This window comes from Rhinatrema bivittatum, chromosome 16 (genome assembly GCF_901001135.1).
Source record: "Rhinatrema bivittatum chromosome 16, aRhiBiv1.1, whole genome shotgun sequence".
Taxonomy (NCBI): Eukaryota; Metazoa; Chordata; class Amphibia; order Gymnophiona; family Rhinatrematidae; genus Rhinatrema; species Rhinatrema bivittatum.
The window spans coordinates 7,069,811-7,091,979 of record NC_042630.1 but is presented as its reverse complement, the minus strand read 5'-3'; the positions used below and the strand labels follow the sequence as shown (position 1 = coordinate 7,091,979).

The window sequence follows — 22,169 nt, the reverse complement described above, 5'->3', positions numbered from 1 at the left end:
AATCTCTAACGGGCCGATACAGAACAGTGCGCTCCAGCGGAGCGCATTGTTAACCCGCGACTGGATGCACGTTTGACAAGCTAGCTTTACCCCTTATTCAGTAAGGGATAATAGCACGTCAAAAACGCACATCCAACCCCCCCCAAACCTAATAGCGCCCACAACATGCAAATGCATGTTGATGGCCCTATTAAGTATTCCCCGCGATACAGAAAGTAAAATGTGCAGCCAAGCCGCACATTTTACTTTAAGATATTAGCGCCTACCCAAAGATTGGCGTTAATTTCTGCCGGCGCTGGGGAAGTGCACAGATGATATTAAGTCGGAGGCCCCAAAAGTTAAAAAAAGTAAAAAATAAAAAAAAAAAAAAATTTAAAATGGGCCTGTGGCTCGCGGGTTGAAAACCGAACGCTCAATTTTGCCGGCGTCCGGTTTCCGAACCCCTGGCTGTCAGCGGGCTCGAGAACCGACGCCGGCAAAATCGAGCGTCGGCTGTCAAACCCGCTGACAGCCGCCGCTCCTGTCCAAAAAGAGGCGCTAGGGATGCGCTAGTGTCCCTAGCACCTCATTTAAATAAATTAATTTACTTTATTGCGAGCACAAGAGAGTGGCCTGTGTGCGCGCCTGGACAGCGGGCACTCGCCCGCTCTCCAGCGATTTTTACTGTATAGGCCTGTAAGTGCATATGAATATGTTGCCTATCCATATTACATCCTATGAACTTCAGAAGAAGGCTCTCTTTGTTACAATGCAAAGTATTAATAAGAGCATTAGCAATAAATTTGAGAGTCTACGATAATTCCCAATATATAGTGGCTTATGACAGAGGTTCGTTCCTGTCGAGGTATACTCAAAATAAACCTGCCCCCCATAGACACCCAGTGCACATGCTGCAGACGCCTTCCAGTGACCATGTGCCTCTGTCACACACTAAATACCCAGCGGTGCCCCATCACATATCACAGACCCCCCTGATGCTGATCATGTCAGCTTCCCCTCTACTAGTGATCAGCTGCCTCTGTCACACACCAAAGCATCTACCAGGTGTCTCCATCATATACCTCAGACCTCCAAAGTTGACCATGTGTCCTCATCACATGCCACAGATATCTGGCAATGACCAAATGCCCCATCCTATGCTGTAGGGAATCATCAGTGATCATGTACTTCTGTCATGCACCAGACAACTGTATATGACCACATGCCATACTGTATGCCACAAACACACAGCACTGACCATGTGCCTCCATTATATGCCCCTAATCTCCACTGATGACCATTTGCTCACACCAAATACCACAGACACTCAGTGATGACTGCATGCTTCCATTTCATGCTACAGATATCTAAGACTGACCAGGTACCTCTTTAACAAGCATCAGATCACCACTGATGACCATGTCCCTGTTACATACCACAAATGTCTAGTGGAGACCATATCTCTTCATCATGTACCTCCATCACACCGCACAGAAGCTGCTGCAGGTGCCTCCATAAATCCGCCATGTACAACAGACCATCCGATGTTCACAAAGTACTTCGGTCTCACGCCACAGATTCCCACTAGTAACAAGCAGGCCAATGCAATAACGTGCGCTGGCTCAACACACGATGTGCATTCATAACCCTGATGTAAAACGGGGGTTAGCGCATCCAAAACATGCGTCCAATTGAGCGCACAGGTAATAGCGCTCATCGCAAATAAATTCATGTTGATGAGGCTTTACTTATTTCCCCCCAATGCAAAAAAACATGCTCCCAACGCACACATTTTAACCCCGCAAAAATTAACGCCTGTACCGAGCAGGCGTTAATTCTTGAGAAGCCAAAAAGAAATTACAGAAAAGCAGAAAATAAAATACTGCTTCTCTGCTCCTTTTTTCACTTCTCTGACTTAATAACATTGCGATATAAATATTAAACGGGCACCTGGGAGAGGTGGTTCAGCGCGCATTAAGGGATCATGAGTGCCCATTTAACGCATGCCGATATTGCATTGGCCTGTCTGTGTGCCCATACACCACAGTCACCTGGCAGTAGACCTAACCATGTCACACAGCACAATCACTGGTAGGGACTGATCTATGAGCCATATAGGCTTGATTATAATCACATCCTTCCTGTCACATACCTGCAGAAATGCACAATAAACATCTGAGAATGACAACACCTGTCAAACCATGAAGGCTGCAATAATGTGTCTGTTACATGCTACGGACACCCAGTAGTGACCACATGTCCCCATCATATGCCTAATGGTGCCCATGCACCATGACAGGCTGCAGACACCCAGGGGTGCCGATGTGCACCCACTGCATTCTGCAGACGCCCAGTGGAGCGCACATGCCTGGTCACAGTCTGCAGGCGCAACACAATAACCACAAGTCCCCATCACATTCTGCAGACACTCCAGGGTCACCGGGTGTCTCCAGCACTTGACACAGTAAGTGCACCTTCGTTACACTTGGTCCATGCCCAGTTCTTACCCGGTAGGGAGACCCCGCCCACCAACACCCCCAGCATAGACAAAAGCCCCACCCCCCCTCCCATGGCACATGCGCACACCACTGCTTTATTTACGGGCAAGGAAGCGGCCAGCACTGCGCATGCGCGGAGCCTGAGCTCAGGGGGGGGCGGGCAGGGGAGCGAGCACGAGCGGAAAAAAAAGCAGACATACACGTATAGTTATAATATGTACATGAACATCGCCGACAGCAGGTGAGTTATAAAGCAGCACCCAAGAGGGAGGGGGCGGGAGGATTTAAAACAAACAAACAAGCAAGGTCTGCACGCAGGCGCAGTACGGCCGGCCGCGAGCCTCTGATCCGGCTTCTTCCCCCCCCCCCAATCATTCACACCTGCAACCGGTCGACGTGCGTGCGCGCGCGCAGCAGGAGCGGGGGCGTGCGCCCGCGCCGCAGCCGTTATATTTAAAAGCAGGCGCGCGCGCGAGCCGCCGGCTCACCCCCTTCAGGCGCTTGACGAGTGCGCTCTTCTGGCCGCTCTTGGGCAGCCCGCGCTCCTCCAGCGCGGCCTTCAGGTCGGTGACGCGCAGCGACTGCAGCGGCCGTCCGTCCAGGGTCACATCTTCCAGGTCCGCCATCTTTGCTCCCGCTCTTGACTTCTCTGGTTCCCCCCCCTCCCGCCCCTCCCCTCCCCCCCCGCCGCCGCCGCCGCTGTTTCCGGGAGCGCCGCCTCAGCCTCCGCCGCCGCTGCGGCCGCGTCACTCCGGACCCCCTTCCTCCTGCGTGATGTCAGCCTCGTCGCCTTCCGCCTCGCCATGACGTTGGCTTCGGCCGTTTCCGTGGCCTCTCTCTCTCTCGTGCCCGCGCCCGCTTCGGCTCTTTCCGCCGGTCCCCCCGCTGCCGGACAGATGGATGAATCAGAATCTCTCCGGCAGGGACGGTGCCCCCCCTCCTTCTCGAGTTAAAGTTTTTGCGAGGGGAAAGTGTTTCTCTCCCTCTCTCATGCGCTAAATGAAAGGGATGGCAGCTGCATTCACTAAGCTTAGCAGTCCCATGTTCTTCTTTCCTGTATATTTTTGAAGGGTTTGGGGCAGCAGATTAGGCTCAGACAATATCATCTCAGATTATATTACTCAGACCGGCTTCCTTATATTGCTGCGTGTTGGGATTTGATGGATGTTTGGGTATTTTCTTTTGCTGTCTTTGGTGAAGGGCGGGTGTATTTTGTTAGCTTGCAGGCTGCTCCTTACTCCAGGCCATACATCTGCACTTAGGTAGCCTTGGGTGGCAGCTGTTAAATCCTCCTCCTGACTTGTTAACCTTTTTTCTCCTCCCCATGCAGCATGTCGCTACCGGCAGATCCTGGGAGCACCCCCCTTTCCTACGTCACGGGGCAGGAGATGAAATGTGTCCTCCACTGGTTCCTGGGCTGGTCAGCCTCGCAGCGGGAGCGCTTCCTGCAGGATCTGGTGTGTAAGGCCGTGCCTGGGAAAGTGTGCTCCTTGGAGCTGGGGCTGGAGCACCTGGTCATGGCAGACCGCCCCCCCAGCATCTTTCAGTGCCAGCTGCGGCTCTGGGACCAGTGGTTCCAGAACTGGGCTGAAGATGAGCGCAATGCATTCTTGCACCAGTTGGAGGAGGCCGATCCCAGTTTTGTAGCCCAGTTTTACCAGAAGGTAGCTGGCACTGCTGGCAAGGAATAAGCCAGGGTCGAGTAACTGCAGGTAGCCAATTTTCTATGAACTTTGCCCTCTGTAGGAAGACCCTTAATGGGAAGAGAGCTTTGGACCGGGAGACAAAAGTCTGACCAACCACCAAACCTTCTGAAGGGGACACAGAACTGATTACTCAAGATGTTATGGATGGAAGAAGAGGAAGGGAATGGCATTGTGGGGGGTGCTCTGACTGAACACAGGAAAAATCTGATGGAGGGGTGAAACCAGACCATGCCAAAGGGAATCAACTATACCATACATGAGCAGAAATGCCATTTTCCTCTGTTCTCAATCTCCTGTTGTGCAGTGGGTTTATGCTCCTAGGATACCTCTTTCTTTATTTCTTGTGGGAACGTATCATACAGCATATGTATTAAGGGATGCATGCTTCTAACCTAACTGCAGGTAAGGCTTCAAGACAGTAGGAAAGAAGAGGGGTAGACTGAGACCCATAAGGGAGGAAATCTGGATAGTTACTGGCTGAAAATTAAATTGTTCAAATAGACGGTACAGCAGCGAATGTGAAAGATACATTTGGTCATATAGTTTGGTTCATTTTTATAGAAATATTTTCCAAAATAGACATCTCATAGGATGGCCACAGTGCCTTTTTCCACACAGTATATTGCTCTTCATCTTTCTAGTCCCTCTAGTTCATCTGTTTCCTCCTGCTGCTCTGGATCTGCAGGGCTACAGGCCCCTCTCCCTGCTTTTGAGAGAGGGACAGCGTGCTGGGATCAGCTGTGGATGTACTTTCTCCATGTGTATCATGCTTGAATCCAAGGAGCTGCCCCCACTCTGTGACCTACTTGTCTGTGCTGGTGATACAGAAGGGCCCCTATAGCTGCTGCAAGCAGGAGTGTGGCGACACTGGCAGATGCCAGCACAATGACGATGTCTCTGTCTGGAGAGGTGGGGCCTGGGCCCTCTAGGAACCTAAGGAAGAAAGAATAAAAGGGTTAAAAGTTGAAAAATCTGTAGGATGCATGGGACTCTGTTTCACATCTGTTCATGACTTTTAAGGTAGCAAATTGGTGAGACATGGCATTGGTGAGAGCCAGAGGAAAGCTAGGATGCACAGGAAGAGAGAAGTTCAGCAGAACTAAAGGTGGTGGCAGTTTCTCTGTACAGGTCATGGGGGTGACTTCACCTGGCCAATTGCAGAGGCTGTACCTCCAGAAGGATAATGGGGTAAAGAGGCTACCAAAATGTAAAGGCCCTGTGAGATGAGACTTAAGGATGTAAATATGGATCCTCCAAGAGGAGAGACATCTGAGCAGGTTAACTGTATAAATAATGCAATGGAGGCAAACATTTGCCACAGTGTCAAGGAAGCTGGGTAACAAGTTCACAATATGGGATAGGAAGTCAGTGCTTCACAGACAAGGGGTGAATACTTGGCATCGCCATGGAGCGCTCCATCTGAAGGTGAAGGGTGCAATGAGAGGCAAAAGCAAAAACATTTGCTAAACGAACTGGCAAGAAGGAAGGTTTCATGTGTTGGATTGAGAAGACTGCACTGAATTTGACCTTTTTTTATCTTGGATGTTGAGGATGATGAAAAGGGAGTTTAGAAAACTGATCCAGCTTGAAATATTTTATAGAAGTGTGGGGACTGGATTTCTCAGGATTATGCATGGTTTAGTCGATTAGAAGGCAAAACGAGTACTCAGGAACAGATGTCCTGGAGGTTACAATTGTATTTGTTCACTTTATGTAGATGTGCAGTAAGCAGCAGGGGTGTGGATGTGTTGGCAGTGATTATAATTACTATTGTATTCATAAAATAAAACTTGCTTGGTAATACATATTTTGTATATATGAGAACTTGTGAAGTAAAAAACATGAACCCTTGACTATATTTATCTGTGGGGTTTTTCTCTGATATTTTTACTGTTGTCTTTCTCTGAATAAAGAGATGTACAAAATAGCACAAGCCATGGCCAGTAAGAGCACATGAGACAGACTGGCAGGGATGTGAGTGTGCTGCAGATAGGTCCAGTTCAATCTGATGTGGATCCTCTTTCCCCCCCTCCCCCCCCCCCCAATCCAAGGGTACAGACCTGGTGCTGACGGGGATGTAGCTGCTTCCTCTGTAGAGCCAGGGCCCGTGAAAGGTTTTGTTCAGTTTGTGGCGAAGCACTCCAGCTTGTGGCTCAGCGCATGTCACAGACACCCACAACTCCACAGTTAACACGAGGGACGCTGTCAGCATTGGGCTCTGGAAGTGACACCTGCAGGGAGAGAGGGCGGAAGAGAATGAGATGGGAGCAGAGCCCTTTCCCATCTTCCTGCCTCTTCTCTCATTCCCACCCATCTCATGCGCTCTCTTCCTGTCTCTCTCACCTGGGGATGGCAGACGAATCTGCCAGGGCTGCAGTCAGTGCACTGGTCAGAAGCTGCCAATGGGGCCTGTCTAAATCTGGCCCCTGGAAATTAATCTGAAAGGTGAAGACCTTCTTCCCTGCTGCTCCATTCTCGAGTGCAGAACCTAGGCTGGCATTTAAGATCCTTTCTCCTGGCAGGGATGCCACCATGTCATGGAAACCAAGACAGAGCCGTTCATCTGGACAAAAGAGGAGCCCCTGATATCCAGGTACCTGCAGGTGGTGAGAGGACAGGGGTCGGTGAGGAAGTAGTATCCTCGGCAATCACAAGTCCTATCCTCCCTCTCCTAAGGTACACACCTGGATGGATCCTCCTGCAGGGCAGTCTGACCAGGCCAAACCCTCCACTTGCACCTGGTAGGTGTTTTCGGCTGTACAGCGGTGCCGGTAGCAGCGCCCTGTTGCTGGGATGAAGGATGAATTCTGAAATGAGTAGAGAAGGAAGTAAATGGTCTACAATTTCCCTTGATGCCCCATCAGACTGGAAATCTGGTTCGGACCCAGTGACTGATTTAGGATGCTGTCACCCCCACCCCAGGTCGAGGAACAGGAGGTCTAATGTACAGTCTTCTTTGCTCTCCCTGCTCACCTCCTCCACAGGGAGGGAGGGGCTGGATTAGGGAGCAGAGTGGCTTTCTTTTTTTTTGTACTCTGGATGGGGGTGGTGGGGAGTGTGGGGCACTGGAGGCTCTAACAGGGAGAAGAGCAGTTTTTCTGTCCCTTCTAGCCTCACCCCTTGCCACCTGTTCTATGCTGACAGATTCAGTAGAGGTGGGAATCAGCAAATCTTCAGCTGGCCTGTTAACCCCAGATTTTTGCCACTCTAGGTACAGGCCTAGTGTACATATTGGCAAATCCAGGCCTGCTTGGACCCCCCCTGGGTAACACTTACTCCCTGGCTGAGGCTGGAAAAGAAGCAGCGACTGCTGCTGTGATAAATCTCTCCGTGGCTGTGCCCAGCGTTAGCAGCGTTCTCCACCTTCCAGCACTCACTCTGAGATAGAAAAAAGGGAAAGGTGAGGCTGTGCTACATCCTCCGAAACTCTTCACTACCCAGATCAGTCCAGACTCACTGCTATATAATCTAGGGTGTCACCTGTAGTCCTTCAGTATTTGCAGATAGTGCAAAACCTGCAGTATGAAAACAAAAAAGGAAAGAAGAGATAGAAGGAAGATTTCAAGGGGAGTCTTCCCGGAGAGTTGTGAGGGCCTGGTGGGTCTAACCTCCCTGATCGAGGTGGATGAGCAGGGGATGGTGAGCCGCCTTTAGCCTGGTTTGGAGTACCATAGGGCAGACATCCAGAGGTCCAGATCCCTTAGCCCACACAAGACAGCGTTGTGACCTACTGGCAGTCCTATCCATGCCACGAAGGAAGCAGGGAAGTATTTTGTAAAGTTATTTCAAGAGAAGATAGAGTGGCTCTGTATTTCCTTTTTCTTGGCTGGGGAGTCTCTGCAAAGCTAGGAGAGCCAGGCCTGGTTACCGAGGGTATTTGTAAAGCAGCAGGCAGATCTCTCACCGAGGGATACTCTCGGCGCTGAATCTTTGGGACAGAGGGAAGCTGGTTGTGATAACTGCATGGTCTGTGCTGTGCCACATGCCTGTGGGGCTCGTGTTCATGGCTGAATCTGCAAAATCTCTGCGCCAGGTGTGCCTCTGGTGGGAAGGGCATATCGACAGAGCCCTCCCCTCAGGTTTGCTCCATTTCTTTGGCATGTCATGCCAAGCCTGCTCCTAGGGCCTCTCTTCGCAGCACAAGGGTGTCTGTGGCCATCTTAGATGTTGCCAGGCTGTCCCCTGTGGCCTTGAGGGAGCCCAGTGCTTCACCGTGCCTGTCCCCAGCTGGAATGGTCCTGGATTGGATCAGGAGCCTTTTGAAGGGGAGGATTTCCCTCTGGATGCAGGGTCCGCAGGGTTGGATTCTCTCAGGATTGGGATTCGGATGATTCTCAGGTCTTTTCTTCGGATCCCAGCCTCGTTCCATGGACGGATCCAAATCGTGAATTAAGTCTATTCCCCTTAAGTGGAGGCATGTTGATGACGTTTGGTATGTTTTGGGCTTGGCCTCAGGATCTGGTGATCCGCATAGTGACATGGATGATTCTGAGGATCTGCATGATGTCCCAGGGAAGTTCCCTCGTGAGGATCCACTGTGGGAGGCATCGGACTTGGGGAGCTAGAGGAGGTTCCTGTTGCTGAAGGGGATGATCCCAAGGTGGCTCGTCTTTCGCAGAGAGGAGCTCTGGCTGTTGATTCTGCAGAGTCTCCAGGAGCTTGGAATCAAGGTGATGCGGGAAGAATCTGACTTGGAAGGGAGGATGGCCTGAAAGGGCCGGCAAAGGCATTCCCCTTTTCATAAGTCAGTGAAGAAGCTGATGGGGAGTGGGATACTCCTGAATCTGGGTTGAGAGTTGGAAGAGTTATGGCAAAGCTCTATCCTTTAAGGCAAAAAACAGGAAATACCCTTAACCTTGTCATATAAATACTACTTTTACCCTTGTATTGGTGGGATAAAGCCCTATCCTTTGCCAGAAGACACTTTTAGAGTTGTTGGCTCTTCCCAAAGGATGTTTCAGTGTCTGAATCACCAAGAAAATGACTTTTCTGGTAGAGGGCTCAGCTGCGTTAAGGGATGTGAAAGGTCAGAAGTTTGAGCTTCATCTCGAGGATTTTTAAGGTTTTTGCTTTGTCCATAAGGGCTGCAGTGTGCAGCAGTCTGGTGCAGAGGGCATCTGTGGTGGGTCCAGCAGTTGCAGGCGTCACAGGCTTCGGAGGGAGCTCCTGCACAGTAGGCTGACCGTCTGGAGGCTGCAGTGGCTTATGGAGCTGATGCCTTTTATGATCTTGTCAGGACTTCACAAATTGTCAGCAGTGTCTGCTAGGTAGCTGCTGTGATTACGGAATTGGTTAGTGGATGTTTGGTCTAAATTACAGCTTTGTACACTTCCTTTTAAAGGAAATCTGTTTGGAGAAGGAGCACATAACTAAGCATTTAGTAGAATCTGAGGTGAACAAGCCTAAGGGCAGAAAGTTTGTGCCCGCCCAGGCTAGGTTTCGGGACAACAGGAGCCTTCGTCAGTTCAAGAGTTCTGGAGATCCACAATGGCAAGTTCCTACCAGGGCCTTGTCCTGGGGGCAGTCCTTTGGGGGGAGGGGGAGGGGGGCAGAAGGACCACCTGGGACAATTCCAATACCGGTTCAGGGGATACTAAGCCCTTGCAATGAAGTGAGGCTTACCACTCTTTGGTTCCGGCTGTTGGAGGCGTTTATTGCTATTTTTCGAGGAGTGGGCAGGATTACCATGGACCAGTGGGTACTCGAGGTGGTAAGAGATGGCTACGCTTTAGATTTTGCTCATCACATCAGAGACACCTTTGTTTCCTCTTTCGATTCTCTCACAAAGCAGATAACGGTGTGAGGGACAGTGGATCGGTTGAAGCAGCTGGGGGCCGTATTACCAGTTCCATTAGAGGAATAGTGAACAGGGAGATATTCCAACTATTTGCATGGTACCAAAGAAGGTGTCTTTTTGTCCCATTCTGGATTTAAAGAGGGTAAATGCGACCCTTAGACTTCCACGGTTTCACATGGAGACATTAGGTTAGTCATTGCTGCGGTGCATGGAGGAGAGTACTTGGCGTCTCTAGACCTGACAGAGGCTTGCACATAGCCATCAGGTAGGTACACCTGAGGTTTCTGTGGTTCATGATACTCTGGGATCATCTTCAGTTTAAAGTCATTCCCTTTGGTCTAGTGACAGTGCCACATACATTCACCAAGGTGATGGGTGGCGGCGGCATTAAGGGAAGGAGTAGTAGTGCATCTGTACCTGGATGACTGACTGGCTTATAAGGGCAACGTTGGACGATTTCTGTCAGCAGTCTGTGCAAAAAGTGCTGTGCCGGTTGTAGTCACTAGGTTGGGTGGTGAATTTTCCAAAGAGCCAAGCTCGTTCCTTCTCAGTCCCTGAAGTGTTTGGGGTTGCAGTTCGACATGAGGAAGGGGAGAGTGTTCCTTGCTGAAGAGAGGATTCTGAAGCTTCAGGGGCAGGTTAATTGCCTGCTGATGCTTTTGGTGCCCAGGGTTTTGGGACTATTTGCAGGTCCTGGGTTCCATGGCATTGACATGAGGTCTCTTCTCTCCTGGTGGAATCCTTTGTCGGGAGAGTTTCATATTTCTGCTCAATGGGGAAGACAGGGATGGTCTTTCCTGGTGGCTTCTTTGGGCCAATCTGGAATGTGGGGTGCCATTGCCACCCTTTTGGGCTGGGGCACCACGTGTCAGGATCAGGCGGCGCAGGGCCAGTGGTCAAAGAAAGAGGCTTCTTGGTCTATCAGTTGGTTAGAGACGAGAGCGGTGTGGTTTGCTTTTCTTCCACGATTGTGAGGTCGTCTGGTGAAGGTTCTTTCAGACAATGCAATGGTGGCTTTTATCAACCGACCGGGTGGAACCAAGAGTTGGGCGATGGCTCAGGAAGTACAAGAGTTGATCCTCTGGGTGGAACAGCATTTGGAGAGAAAGTCAGCGTCTCACATTGCTGGGGTTGGTGATGTGCAGGCGGACTTCTTGAGTTGCATGGTGTTGGACCAATGTGAAAGCGCCTTGGTTCTTCAGCTGAAAAAGAGAGCACAGTGAGGAGGGCATCGACGCTCTGGTACTGCCATGGCCTGTCAATGTGCTGCTGTATGTCTTCCTCCCATGGCCTCTGGTGGGCAAAATGATATGGTGGATAGTTTGGGAGACGTGATTCTAGTGGCTGCATGGTGGCCGCACCGTCTTATGTTGAGATCTGCAAACCAGACCATAAATGGGCCCCTGAGATTCAATCATCAGGGCCCCATATTTTCGGACCAGGCAACTCACTTTTGTCTTGCGGCCTGGCATTTGAAAGGAGACTGTTAAGACGACGGGGTTATTCTGATACGGTTATTATTACTTTGCTGCAGACCGGGAGGACTTCCACGTCTTTATCTTATGTGCAATTTTGGAAGGTCTTTTGAGTCCTGGTGTATGGCTAGAGATGTGCAGACATTACAAGCCACAGTGCTGCCTATTTTGACCTTCCTCTAGCAGGATTTGGTCAGAGGGCTGGCCTTTAATTCTCTAAGGATGCAGGTAGCAGCCCTCAGCTGTCTCTGCAGTAAAGTACAGGGTTATTCTGTCGGCGCATCCTGATGTCATATGTTTTCTTCGAGCGGCAAAGCACTTGTGGCTGCTGGTAAGGAAGTCATATCTGTCTTGGAATCTGAATTTGGTGCTTACTGCTTTGTGCTGCTCCGTTTGAATCACTGAGAGCAACTTTGAAGGATTTAACTCTTAAGGTGGTTTTTCTGGTGGCCATTTGTTTGGCAAGGAGAATTTCAGAGCTACAGGCTTTGTCATGCTGGGATCGGTTTTTGCAGTCTTCGGAGACAGAGTGTCGTTGCACACAGTGCCTTTCTTTTTGCCAAAGGTAGTGCTGGGGTTCCATATTAATCAGATGGTGGAACTACTGGCTTTTCTGGTCCTGGATTCCTCCTCATGCAAGAGAGCTGAGGCTTTTGGACATCTGGTGGGCATTATTACGATATTTGAAAGTCACTGATGATTTTCGCACTTTGGATCACCTTTTCATTCTCAGGAATGGTCCACGGAAGGAGCGTCAAGCTTCCAAAGCTACAATTGCGTGTTGACTCAAACAGGATATTGGTTTGGCATAATATTTCTAAGGGTCGGCCAGTGCCTGAAGGTTTGAGGGCTCATTCCACACATTTGCAGGTAGCCTCTTCGGCCAAGACCCAGCAGATGGTGCTGCAGGAGATTTGCAGGGCACACTTTTGCTAGATGCTATCTTTTGGATGTTGGGGTTCCGACTGCGGCTGGATTTGGCGAGTGTTCTGCAGGCACGACTCTCCAGGTCCTGCCTAGTTTAGTGGGCTTAGGTACATCCCAGGAGTCTGGACTGGTCTGGGTATATATGGGAAAGGAAAATTAGTACTTAACCAATCAGAAAACCCATGGTATGAAGGGGAAGAGTTGTCCGCTTAGCTTTGTTTTTATTTCAGGGTTGTTAGCAGGTCTCTATATGCTGTTTTCACTTTGCTATGGGACAGGGTCTTTTCCCGGAGGTGGAAGTGTCACCATCCCTCTGTTCGTTGGGGAACGAGTGAGCTGTTTTGTTTGCATCTTTACTTGGATACAGCTGTATACTGAGGGAGTGTAGGTGGCTTGCTAGGTTACATAGCAGTTTCAATAAAACTGTCTCCATCTGCTGGCAGGAGTACAAAACCAGGAGTCTGGACTGATCTGTGGTACCACAGGAAAGAAAACTAAAAGGTAAGAAGCAATTTTCCTTTCTGTGACAGGACATGAGCAGCACGAGCCCATGACTTTCTGTTTATTACACCCCCCTCAGCAGCGGTGGATTCCCGATGAAGACCGGCCCGGGGATTCACCGCCCAGGAGATAGCACGTGGTCTGCCGAGCACGGCTCTGTCACGTCCGCGCTCGGCAGACCACGTGACTAGCGCGACCGGCCCACCGGGGGATGCTCAATCCCCCGATAGGCCAATCCGCCCCTGCCCCTCAGTGTTTTCATACCCCATTTGTGAGTGGTTTATACATTCTGCATCCATCCAGGAAGTCATCGGAGGAGCAGATTCCTTTATCCATATGTAAGTAATGGCAGCCAAGGTCACTGCAAGGAATGGAGAGGAGAGCAGAGTTATCCCACACTACAGCTGCAACATATGCAACATTAAGTTGCAGGAAGCAGTACTCACTGTCAGGGCTAGCGTAGGGAGAGCTAGCCATCAACTGCTGGGGCAGACACGGGGGTCTTCTACCCAGGAAATGCTGTGCTTGGGAGTCGGAGGGAGATGCAGGCACAGACTAAGCCCTTTACCCTAAATGCATAGGCACATGGAGTGCTCTAGTGTTTGGAAATAGAGCTTCAGTGCAAAACAAAAAGTAAAATCCTGTATGTGGCAAGCAAAAATCCATAAACCATGTACCAGTAAAGAAGGATAAGACCTGGAAGCTGTGAACCAACAACAGGACCTGCGTGTAATCATCTCAGCTGATGCCACTGTAACCACTGACTGGGGAATGCTAACAGTATGGTCAGGTGCTCACGTAGCCAGAACAGGCAGGAGGAGATGGTATTGTTTCTGTATCGTTCACTGGGGCGGCCTCAGCCTCAGAGGCTGCATCTTCCTAAGGACATTGAAAGGATGGAAGCAGTTCAGAGAAGGGCTACCAAACTTTCACAAACCCTATGGAGAAGAAAATGCACTCGCTGGAGGAAGGACTGGAGAGAGGAGACGTGATAGAAATAGTGAGATATTTGACAGGCTCCAATAAAGGACAGCAAGGGAAAAGCAGAAATTTAAGGAAAAGGGGAGGTCAAAGAAATGAGAAAATCCTTCTTGCTTGAGAGCAAATGCCTCCGGGCAGAGGCAGTGGCAATTTAAACAGGTTTGGGGCAGAGAAAAAGCAGTGGTAAGAGGCAGAAGAAATGGAGGAGGCCTGAGGGTTCAAAGATCTCATGAAACTTCAAAGGGCCAATAAGGGGAAATTACAAGCCAGTGGGCAGAGAATGGTTGCCTGCATTAAGTTTGCAAAAAAGGCTGGGGACACCTGCACCCAGCCCTACCGCTGGCATTGCGGGTGCAGCTGGCTTCCAGGAAGGCTGGAGTAACTTGCATGGAGCGGCTTCGGCTACAGCCTTCCCGCGCATGAATCAGTGGGCTTGGGAGAGAGGCAGATGGGGATGAAAACCAGTGTTGGTTTAAGTCTGGGCAGCAGAGAGGATGATAGTCATTAACTAGGAAAACATGTGAGAGAGCTGTCTGCCCCGGGCCCAAGCCGAGCTGGCATCAGATACAGACAGAGCCTCTCTCCAGGGTCTGCACAGACTTGGCATTTGATGGGCAGATAAGACAGAATCCTTTTCCTGGGAAGCCTTAGTCTCTGAGCTCTGGCAGTGCCCACCCCCCCCCGCCACTCACTTGCCGGTGCAGAAATAACCAGAGGTGCTGTTTTTGCAGGTCGTCGTCAGGCCAAATACGGGCCCTGCTCCTAAGGAGAGAGCATGGAGTCCCTTTAACAATCTCTGCTGAGGTTTCACTCTTCTCCCCCCCTTCCCCTTTCTTTGCCCTCTCACCTCTGCCCCATACCAGCCTCTTGCTAGCACTGGTGTTCACCTGGTACCAGCCGGTGTCTGCAAAAGCTGCCAATGTGATGTCATCCAGCTGTGTGAGATGCACGGGGGCGAAGGTGGCCAGCATGAGGGAGCCCTGCATTAAACGTGCCTCCCAGTGTGAGGAAGGCGAGCTGGGGCCAGCAGCATCCTGGAGAGAGCGGGGAAAGGTGGCTTCAATGAGAATCGCCATACATTCTGCTTAATGTGGAAGTCATTCTCGAATCAAACCCCCCCCCACCTCCACTTGATATGGGATTTTCTCCCTTCTGTGACTTGAGGCCACAATAAGAGAAGGCTTTAATTCTGTCCCAGGGCTCCCACAACGCTCTTTAACACCCTGGAATAGGATTCAACGACTTTCCCCATTCTGCAGTGACCCCCTGAGTTTTAGGCCTGGTCCTCTCACCTTGTTCTCCAAGGGGGCCCCAAGCTGTCTCTCCTGCATCCCCAGGTGCGCTGCCATTTTCTGGATGACCGTTGGTGTGAAGATCCTGACCTGGCCCATCTCGTCTGTATTGGTGACTCTCGCTCGCGAGGAGCAGTTCATGCCAACTGCTGACCAGGAGAGACAGAGCAGAGCGTGAAGGGTTGGCTGCGAGAGCGTCTTGCTCAACAGTCAGGAGTAGCCTAGTGGTTAGAGCAGCAGGCTGGGAAGCCAAATCCCACCCCTCCCTCTCGTACTCCTTTTGGCCGTGAGCAACTCACTTCATCTCCATTGCCTCAGGGTCAAACAGGGCCTCGTTTATAAGGCAAAAAGCCTTCATAAATCAAGCCTCTGGAGCAGAGATACACCTTCCCTATCTGCTTGTTACTCTCCCCGATCTCAACTTTGGAAAGGTGACTAATTAAATCTAAAATCCAAATAGTCAAAAATAATTGTGGAAGACTGAGGTGGGGATAGACCTCTGGACTATGAACAGGATGCAACAACATGGCGCATCTAAAGGTACGTAGCATTGTTACCAAAGGCAAGACGACATCACTAATAGGAGAGCTATGCCTGCTGCAGACAGGATGTGACGAGGACAGCAGGTACTTCAGATCTCGGAAAGAAAGTCAGGAGCTACATATGCAGTGTCTCTGGGAAGATCGCAGCCAACTGGTCCCTGTAAAAGCAGGGCATGGGGAGGTGGCTAGGGACTCACCACCAGGTGTCTGGGAGCAGTCTTTCCACTTATCGAAGAGGCCGCGTGAGAACCCAAGGGTGTGGAGCACTTCGTGCAGAGATACCTGCAAAGATTAGGGGTGAGAGGCAATGAAGCATGGTTATTACACTTGTCTGTAGCCATTAGTGGAGAGCCATTATGGCTGATGTGAGCATTGCAGCTATGGATTTATGGAGTACTGGCTCCTTTGTGGGAGCTTTAGGTGAAAATTCTCAACCCCAGAATTATGGCACTGACTTGTGGCTGTTCTGGGTATTGCAACTGTGCTTACTGGTGCTAGTGTGATGGTACAGTTGTGTCTGTGGAATGATGTCCTCTTCTGATTGCTCTGGGTATTGCAGTTGTGTAAACCTGTGGTCACCCCTCGGAGTCTGCTCTGCCCCTGGCTCACAAGTGTACGGCTGCAAGAGTGACAAACAGGCCCCCTCCTGCACTTAAATTGGACAAAGCCACTCCTAGAGCGCTGCCTTTTTCCAGCAAACTCACCTGCACTATGTTCTGGTGGTCCAGGGTGGCACTGGCCAGGTGGGCATGGCAGAACACGATGGCCCCTGCCACAGGGCGGTCTGAGGTGTCGAGCTGGCAGTACGAGGCATAGGCGATGACTGAGGGCTGCAAAGGAAAGGGATACACGGAGCGGGAGACGTGAAACATGGGACCCAGCGTGACTATTGAGATTTATTTCCCTCTTTTATGTCTCCCATTATTCATGGTTATGTAGAAGAAAAGAGCGCGTCAGGAAATCCTGTTTGTGTGCCTCGGCTGCAGTTTTTAACTCTTACCAGCAGAGAAAGCTCTCTCTCTTCCGCAGCTGCGGTTTGGTGGCAGCAGGAAAAGTGCCCTGGGAGCCAGGAAAAGCCATCCTGGAGCTCTTCGTGCTGCAGTCGGATGCTGTCCTTGCAGAGATGTCACGCACAATTACCTCGAGCCCCTCACTCACCTCTTGCTTACACTTCTCTGTGTTTGCCACCTTCACATAGAGGAGGAAGTCTGCATCTGGGACCCCTGTGCCATCCTGCTTCATGACCTCCCGCGGGACGGATCCGTGCTCTGGCCAGATGGAGAACCCAGCCAGGTGGTCATCGGGGATCTGCGAGGGAAGGAAACCGGCTGCTTAAAGTAGTGCAACCGTTGTATCAGTGGGTGGCTCAGGGCAGGAAGGCTAGGGGCTTGTTTTCTCTTCATCAAATGCCATTTATGTATTCAGTTTTGTTTGCTCTCCTCGTACAGTGACTCAAAACAGAATACAGCAAAAACAGCAAATAATTTCATCTGGGAAATTTATACCAAGCAATGAAATCAAGCCATTAAAAAAGACCCGACAAACTCTTTCTAACTTCACCTCCCCGTAACAATAAGTGAATGAAGTTACCATTATTTCCAGGCAGGTCTCGCCGTGGTAACTGGGGTTCAGGTAGCCGCACCTGTGGGGAAAGAGACTCCGTGACTCTCTGCCATCCCCATAGAGCCTACGCCAGAGAGCTGGTCCTCCCAGGGGAGGAGAAATGGGGAGAGACCCTGCTTGGGAGTGATGGGTTGAGAACTAAGGAGACCAGGGTTCAAATCCCGCTCCCACTGATGCTCCTTGTGACCCTGGGCAAGTCGCTTTGCCTGCCAAACTCTTTGGGAATACCTATCACCATTGTATGGTGCCGCATGTGGGCAGTAGTGCTAGAAACATGCCAAGCATTATTATAGAGGGTCACTAGATTGAGAGACACCAGCAACCACAGGTAAAGACTAATCTAATTTTGTATCTGGCTGCCGTCAGGATTAGTGGGAGAAGTAATATCCAGAAAAGTCCCTGGAACGACATGAACAGTGGGTTTTGGCGAGACAGCGGTGATATGATGCAGGCGTTTAAATACCTGAAAAGTATAAATAATACACAGGAATCAAACCTTTTTTGATGGAAGGAAAACTGTAGAACAAGGGGTCAACGGACAGGGTGTTTGATGGATGGACAAAAACGGTAACGGAATTCCAAAGAGCATGGGAAAAACAGAGGATTCCTAATGGCTAAATGACTGGAGTAACCTGCACAGAGCCACAATTACCATAAGAATAAAATAAAATGCTGCTGACATTTACCGTGTTGAGAAGCTGGCTCTCCAAGTGTCAGAGAACTGGCGGCAGTGGTGGGATTGGAAACTGGCTCTCTGGGTATCTCCTCAGTGCTGTTGCACTCCTATAAAGCTGGAGCCACCGGGAGGCGGGAAGGATCCAAGGAAGGAAGGGAACTTACTTGTTGTGGTTCTCAGCAGCAGGATTCCTCCAGACTGAGCGGCAGTATTTGTTTATATCCCTGCTCAGAAGCAGAGGCTCAGGCACAGGATTCACTGAAGGAAACGGAGGCAGAGAGAAACAGAAGTTTACCTGTAGGCCCCATGATTTGCAGAAGGCCCCTAGTAGGTTTCTATTCTTTTGGAAAACCCCTGAGGCGAGGGATTATGCTAGCGTGCAGTTTCTGTGTAGCAATCTGTAGCGGTTCTCGTTTCCAAGTAGGAGGTGTAATGGGATTTCAGGGCCCCGTGTGCTATTTGCATTGCTGTATTTTCCTAGGTAGGGTGGTTGCTGTTTTGATGCAGGAAGTTCTTTCCTTCACACTTTTTCTGTCTCTCCTCTCAACCCCCCGCGCCCACCCCCCCCTTACCTGCCAGCACTCCTGCAATGATCTGGGTCACTTCCTGCACCGCTGCTTCCAGGTTGCGTCTCTGCTGGAGGCTCAGCTGCAGGGTCTCTGCAGGTGGGTACCAAGCTCGGATGCGGATGGGGAGGGCCCGGGACTCGGGGAGGGCCCTCCGAGCTCGGGGTACGGATCCTTGTTCTGTTGCTGGACCTGATGGGGGCAGGTGGAGCACGCTGACCCCTGCCTGGACTGTGTCATGGATGCACCTGGACGTGGCAAGGACATAGGTCAGGAGAGCGAGGAAAGGGCAACTTGCAGTTCTGACCCTTAGCCCGACACAGGACATCCCTTCTTACCACCTGGACCCAGCTCCACATCCCTCCCTAATCTTTGCAGTTTGATTCCCTATTTCTGCTCCTTTCAGTCTCTGTTTGACTCCTTACAATGAAGCCCTGTGCTGTTGTATTCTCACTGGTCCCAACGCCTTATGTTCTTCAGTCGCTCAGCAGATTTCATGCTCCTGCCCAACGCCCATCCTCCTCCTGTGAATCTTATTCAAAAAGTCCCTTTTCCCACTCTGTGCCTGTAGAAAAAAAGATGTTGTTAGGGCCGCGCTGTCTCGGTCCCAGCTCGGGGTCTCTCTCTGTTTCTGTCCAGGCCTCTTTGACTCTGTCTTGGCTCAGTGACTCTGGATCTTCTTTCCCTGGAGTCTGCTGTTGCCTGGGACTGGACAAACAGGTTTCACGGATGGGCAGGAAGCTAATAATCAGAGAGAGAGGAGGGGGGGCACAGCCTGGAAACTTCTCTCTGCAGGGAGGCAGTCTGTAGCCCTGGGATGTGAGATTGCCTACAATACACACAGACTGAGGATGAGCGTGCGTGTGTGTGCGTGTGTGAGAGATTGCCTACAATACACACAGACTGAGGATGAGCGTGCATGTGTGTGAGTGTGAGAGATTGCCTACAATACACACAGACTGAGGATGAGCGTGCATGTGTGTGTGTGTGAGAGATTGCCTACAATACACACAGACTGAGGATGAGCGTGCATGTGTGTGTGTGCGAGAGATTGCCTACAATACACACAGACTGAGGATGAGCGTGCATATGTGTGTGCGAGAGATTGCCTACAATACACACAGATTGAGGATGAGCGTGCATGTGTGTGTGTGCGAGAGATTGCCTACAATACACACAGACTGAGGATGAGCGTGCATGTGTGTGTGTGCGAGAGATTGCCTACAATACACACAGACTGAGGATGAGCGTGCATGTGAGTGTGCGTGTGTGTGCGAGAGATTGCCTACAATACACACAGACTGAGGATGAGCGTGCGTGTGAGTGTGCGTGTGTGTGCGAGAGATTGCCTACAATATATGCAGACTGAGGGTGGGTGTGTGGGAGAGATTGCCTACAGTACACACAGACTGAGGATGTGTGTGTGCGTGCGCGTGAGTGTGTGAGTATGTGTGTGTGCGTGCAACCCGTCCCACAGTGAGGGCAGAAAGGAACCGCATGGCCCGTCCAGTCTGCCCAGCTGCATCTGCCGCTCTGTGCAGTTATGTTAAGGTTAGGAATATTTACAATCATTCAAAACCGAGCAACTGTCAAACCTATAACAAATTACTGCCAGCAACATTTTTACTGGGTGAGGAGCCTTCTGGATAATTCAGACAATACTGCCCGACGTTCTTTGCTTTGGGACTTGGCCATAGAAGTTGTCCTGTGCTTTACCCCTTATGTCTGCTTGTCGGCACCCCAGACCATAAAAGTCAGGGTTGGTTGTCCTCTGTATCCAATTCCCCTGTTGAAGCAGGGAGCGATGTTGCAGTCGCCTCCAAAGCATCAAGGCTATTGGTTGAGGGTAGTAATCCCCTTGCCTTCTGTTAGGGGTAGTAACTGCTGCTCTGTGCAGGCTATCCCCACGAATCCTCTTCTTCATTTCCGTGCTCTAGCCCAGGGGTGCTCAAACCGGTCCTATAGGCCCCCCAGCCAATTGGGTTTTCAGGATATGCCTAATGATGATTAAGCCCGATACTTTTGAAAGCTGAGAGAAAACTTACAGAATCCGCCCTGAGGCAGCTTTAAGCGAAACGTTAACGTTGGCGGTGATGTACGGCACTGACTTGCCACAGCTAAGAATAACGCTACAAGTTTCAGATAAGTGCTTCTTTGCTGCACAGATCAGTTGACAAAACAGCAATTCAAGTGGGGCATTGATTTGTTACAATGAGACATTAGAAACATGCAATGAGACTTTGTAACATGCCCCCTTGATTCTTTGTAGCTGTAACTTGCTGACTAAATCTCAACCCTGCAGCAAGTTAACTTGCAGATGAAACTTTCAAACATTGCAGCAAGTTCATGTTTGGCAAGTTTCAGTAACAAATCTTTCTGAAACTACAACACATCTTCTAAGGCTAAAAAAATTTTGGGCTTACAATTTGGATATAAATTGCCAATTTGGATAGATGTTTCATCATCACGAAATGGCAGAGTGTATCATATTCCCGTTACAATAGGCCAAGATATTGGCCAATTAATTACATTAAGATATCAGTTACATTAAGATATCGGTGACTTCCTTAGAAGGGAGATTTGATACCATCTTCATAAAAGCAATTTGATACCACAGCATTTGAAAATAGTTTGCATTATTAGCATTTTATTATAAAATTTAAAACAAGAGACAAAAAAAAGGGCCAGTGATTGAACTTACTGGATAAACAATTTTAGGTCTTCAGACCCTTGATACCAGTTCTGAGGCCTTTGTCTCTTAATCATAAATAATTAAAAAAAATATACAACAACAAAAAGAAAAATTAAATCATAAGTAAAATTGAATGTTGTTATACAAGTTTTTGAATAAAGACCGAATTTTTTAACAAGGATTTAAAAATTGGTTACTTATGATCTTTTAACAGTTAGCTTATATAGGTGTATCCAGACGCAGTGCCTTGAAAAGAGATTTCCAGCTTGGGAATAAAATCGTGACAGCAAACTAATGATTACGCAATGAATGGAAATCCGTTTAATGGCATCTTTCCATTTGTGCAGTGTGGTTCTATTTTGTTTTTAGTATTTTATGTTTGTAATGCTGTTACCTGCCCCGAGCACTGGAGGGGCAGGATAGAAATAATTTTAAATAAATAGTAGGTTCGCCTACTAGGCTGCATCAACCATGCCACAGCCCCAAGGGCTCACATCTGTGATATTTTGCTTGTCTGTATGTGAGGAACCAGTCTTTTGTGTGCATTTTACATGATTTTGTGTGTACTTTGTACGGTTGGGCTTTTGTGTGTGAGAGAGAAACCAGTCTTGTGCGTGCATGTGTGTGAGAAGAATCAATCTTGTGTGTGTTCTTTGCATAGGTGTGCTTGTGTGTCTGTGAGAAAGTCCTGCATGTGTACATGTTACATGATGTGTGTGTACTTTGGTTGTGCTTGTGTGTCTGTGAGGAAGCAGTCCTGTGTGTGTACATTTTACATGATGTGTGTGTGTACTTTGGGCTTGTGGATCTGTGAGGAAGCAGTTCTGTGTGTGTACATTTTACATGTGTGTGTACGTTGGTTGTGCTTGTGGGTCTGTGAGGAAGCAGTCCTGCGTGTGTACATGTTACATGAT

At 49.7% G+C, this 22,169-nt stretch overlaps 3 protein-coding genes across 6 annotated transcripts in view; 1 reads left to right on the top strand and 2 right to left on the bottom strand.

Annotated features, from left to right (window-relative positions):
- Window positions 1-3,148, bottom strand: part of ACIN1 (apoptotic chromatin condensation inducer 1) — an 81,848-nt gene extending 78,700 nt beyond the window's left edge. The window contains exon 1 of the mRNA XM_029581417.1: window positions 2,966-3,148. Coding sequence (XP_029437277.1) covers window positions 2,966-3,103 — 138 coding nt within the window. The 5' untranslated portion in view covers window positions 3,104-3,148. The remainder of the gene's footprint in view (window positions 1-2,965) is intronic.
- C16H14orf119 (chromosome 16 C14orf119 homolog) lies at window positions 2,906-6,041 on the top strand. Of its 2 annotated transcripts, none has more exons than XM_029580307.1 (2): window positions 2,906-3,040; window positions 3,808-6,041. In XM_029580307.1, the coding sequence occupies exon 2, from the start codon at window positions 3,809-3,811 to the stop codon at window positions 4,166-4,168; it is 360 nt and encodes a 119-aa protein (XP_029436167.1). In that variant the 5' UTR covers window positions 2,906-3,040; window position 3,808; the 3' UTR covers window positions 4,169-6,041. The 2 variants fall into 2 exon arrangements, with proteins under 2 accessions (XP_029436167.1, XP_029436166.1); XM_029580306.1 differs by having other exon boundaries at window positions 2,964-3,094.
- Window positions 4,921-19,269, bottom strand: LMLN2 (leishmanolysin like peptidase 2). Of its 3 annotated transcripts, none has more exons than XM_029580303.1 (15): window positions 18,570-19,269; window positions 18,162-18,255; window positions 17,289-17,340; window positions 16,857-17,006; window positions 16,403-16,528; window positions 15,896-15,980; window positions 15,157-15,305; window positions 14,712-14,898; window positions 14,557-14,626; window positions 13,148-13,244; window positions 7,460-7,561; window positions 6,868-6,990; window positions 6,527-6,780; window positions 6,244-6,414; window positions 4,921-5,116 (listed from the first exon to the last, which is right to left on the bottom strand). In XM_029580303.1, the coding sequence occupies exons 1-15, from the start codon at window positions 18,889-18,891 to the stop codon at window positions 4,948-4,950; spliced, it is 2,151 nt and encodes a 716-aa protein (XP_029436163.1). In that variant the 5' UTR covers window positions 18,892-19,269; the 3' UTR covers window positions 4,921-4,947. The 3 variants fall into 3 exon arrangements, with proteins under 3 accessions (XP_029436163.1, XP_029436164.1, XP_029436165.1); XM_029580304.1 differs by having other exon boundaries at window positions 15,157-15,302; XM_029580305.1 differs by lacking the exons at window positions 18,162-18,255; window positions 18,570-19,269 and adding an exon at window positions 18,008-18,140.
- Between the last annotated feature and the right edge of the window lie 2,900 nt (window positions 19,270-22,169).

Coding starts and splice junctions, on each gene's coding strand:
- C16H14orf119 (XM_029580307.1), top strand. CDS start 3,809: ATGTCGCTACCGGCAGATCCTGGGAGCACCCCCCTTTCCTACGTCACG.
- LMLN2 (XM_029580303.1), bottom strand. CDS start 18,891: ATGTCCTGTGTCGGGCTAAGGGTCAGAACTGCAAGTTGCCCTTTCCTC. Junction 17,341..18,161: donor GCTGCTGAGAACCACAACAA/GTAAGTTCCCTT, acceptor CTTTCCCCACAG/GTGCGGCTACCTGAACCCCA. Junction 16,529..16,856: donor CAGAGAAGTGTAAGCAAGAG/GTGAGTGAGGGG, acceptor TTTCCTTTGCAG/CCCTCAGTCATCGCCTATGC.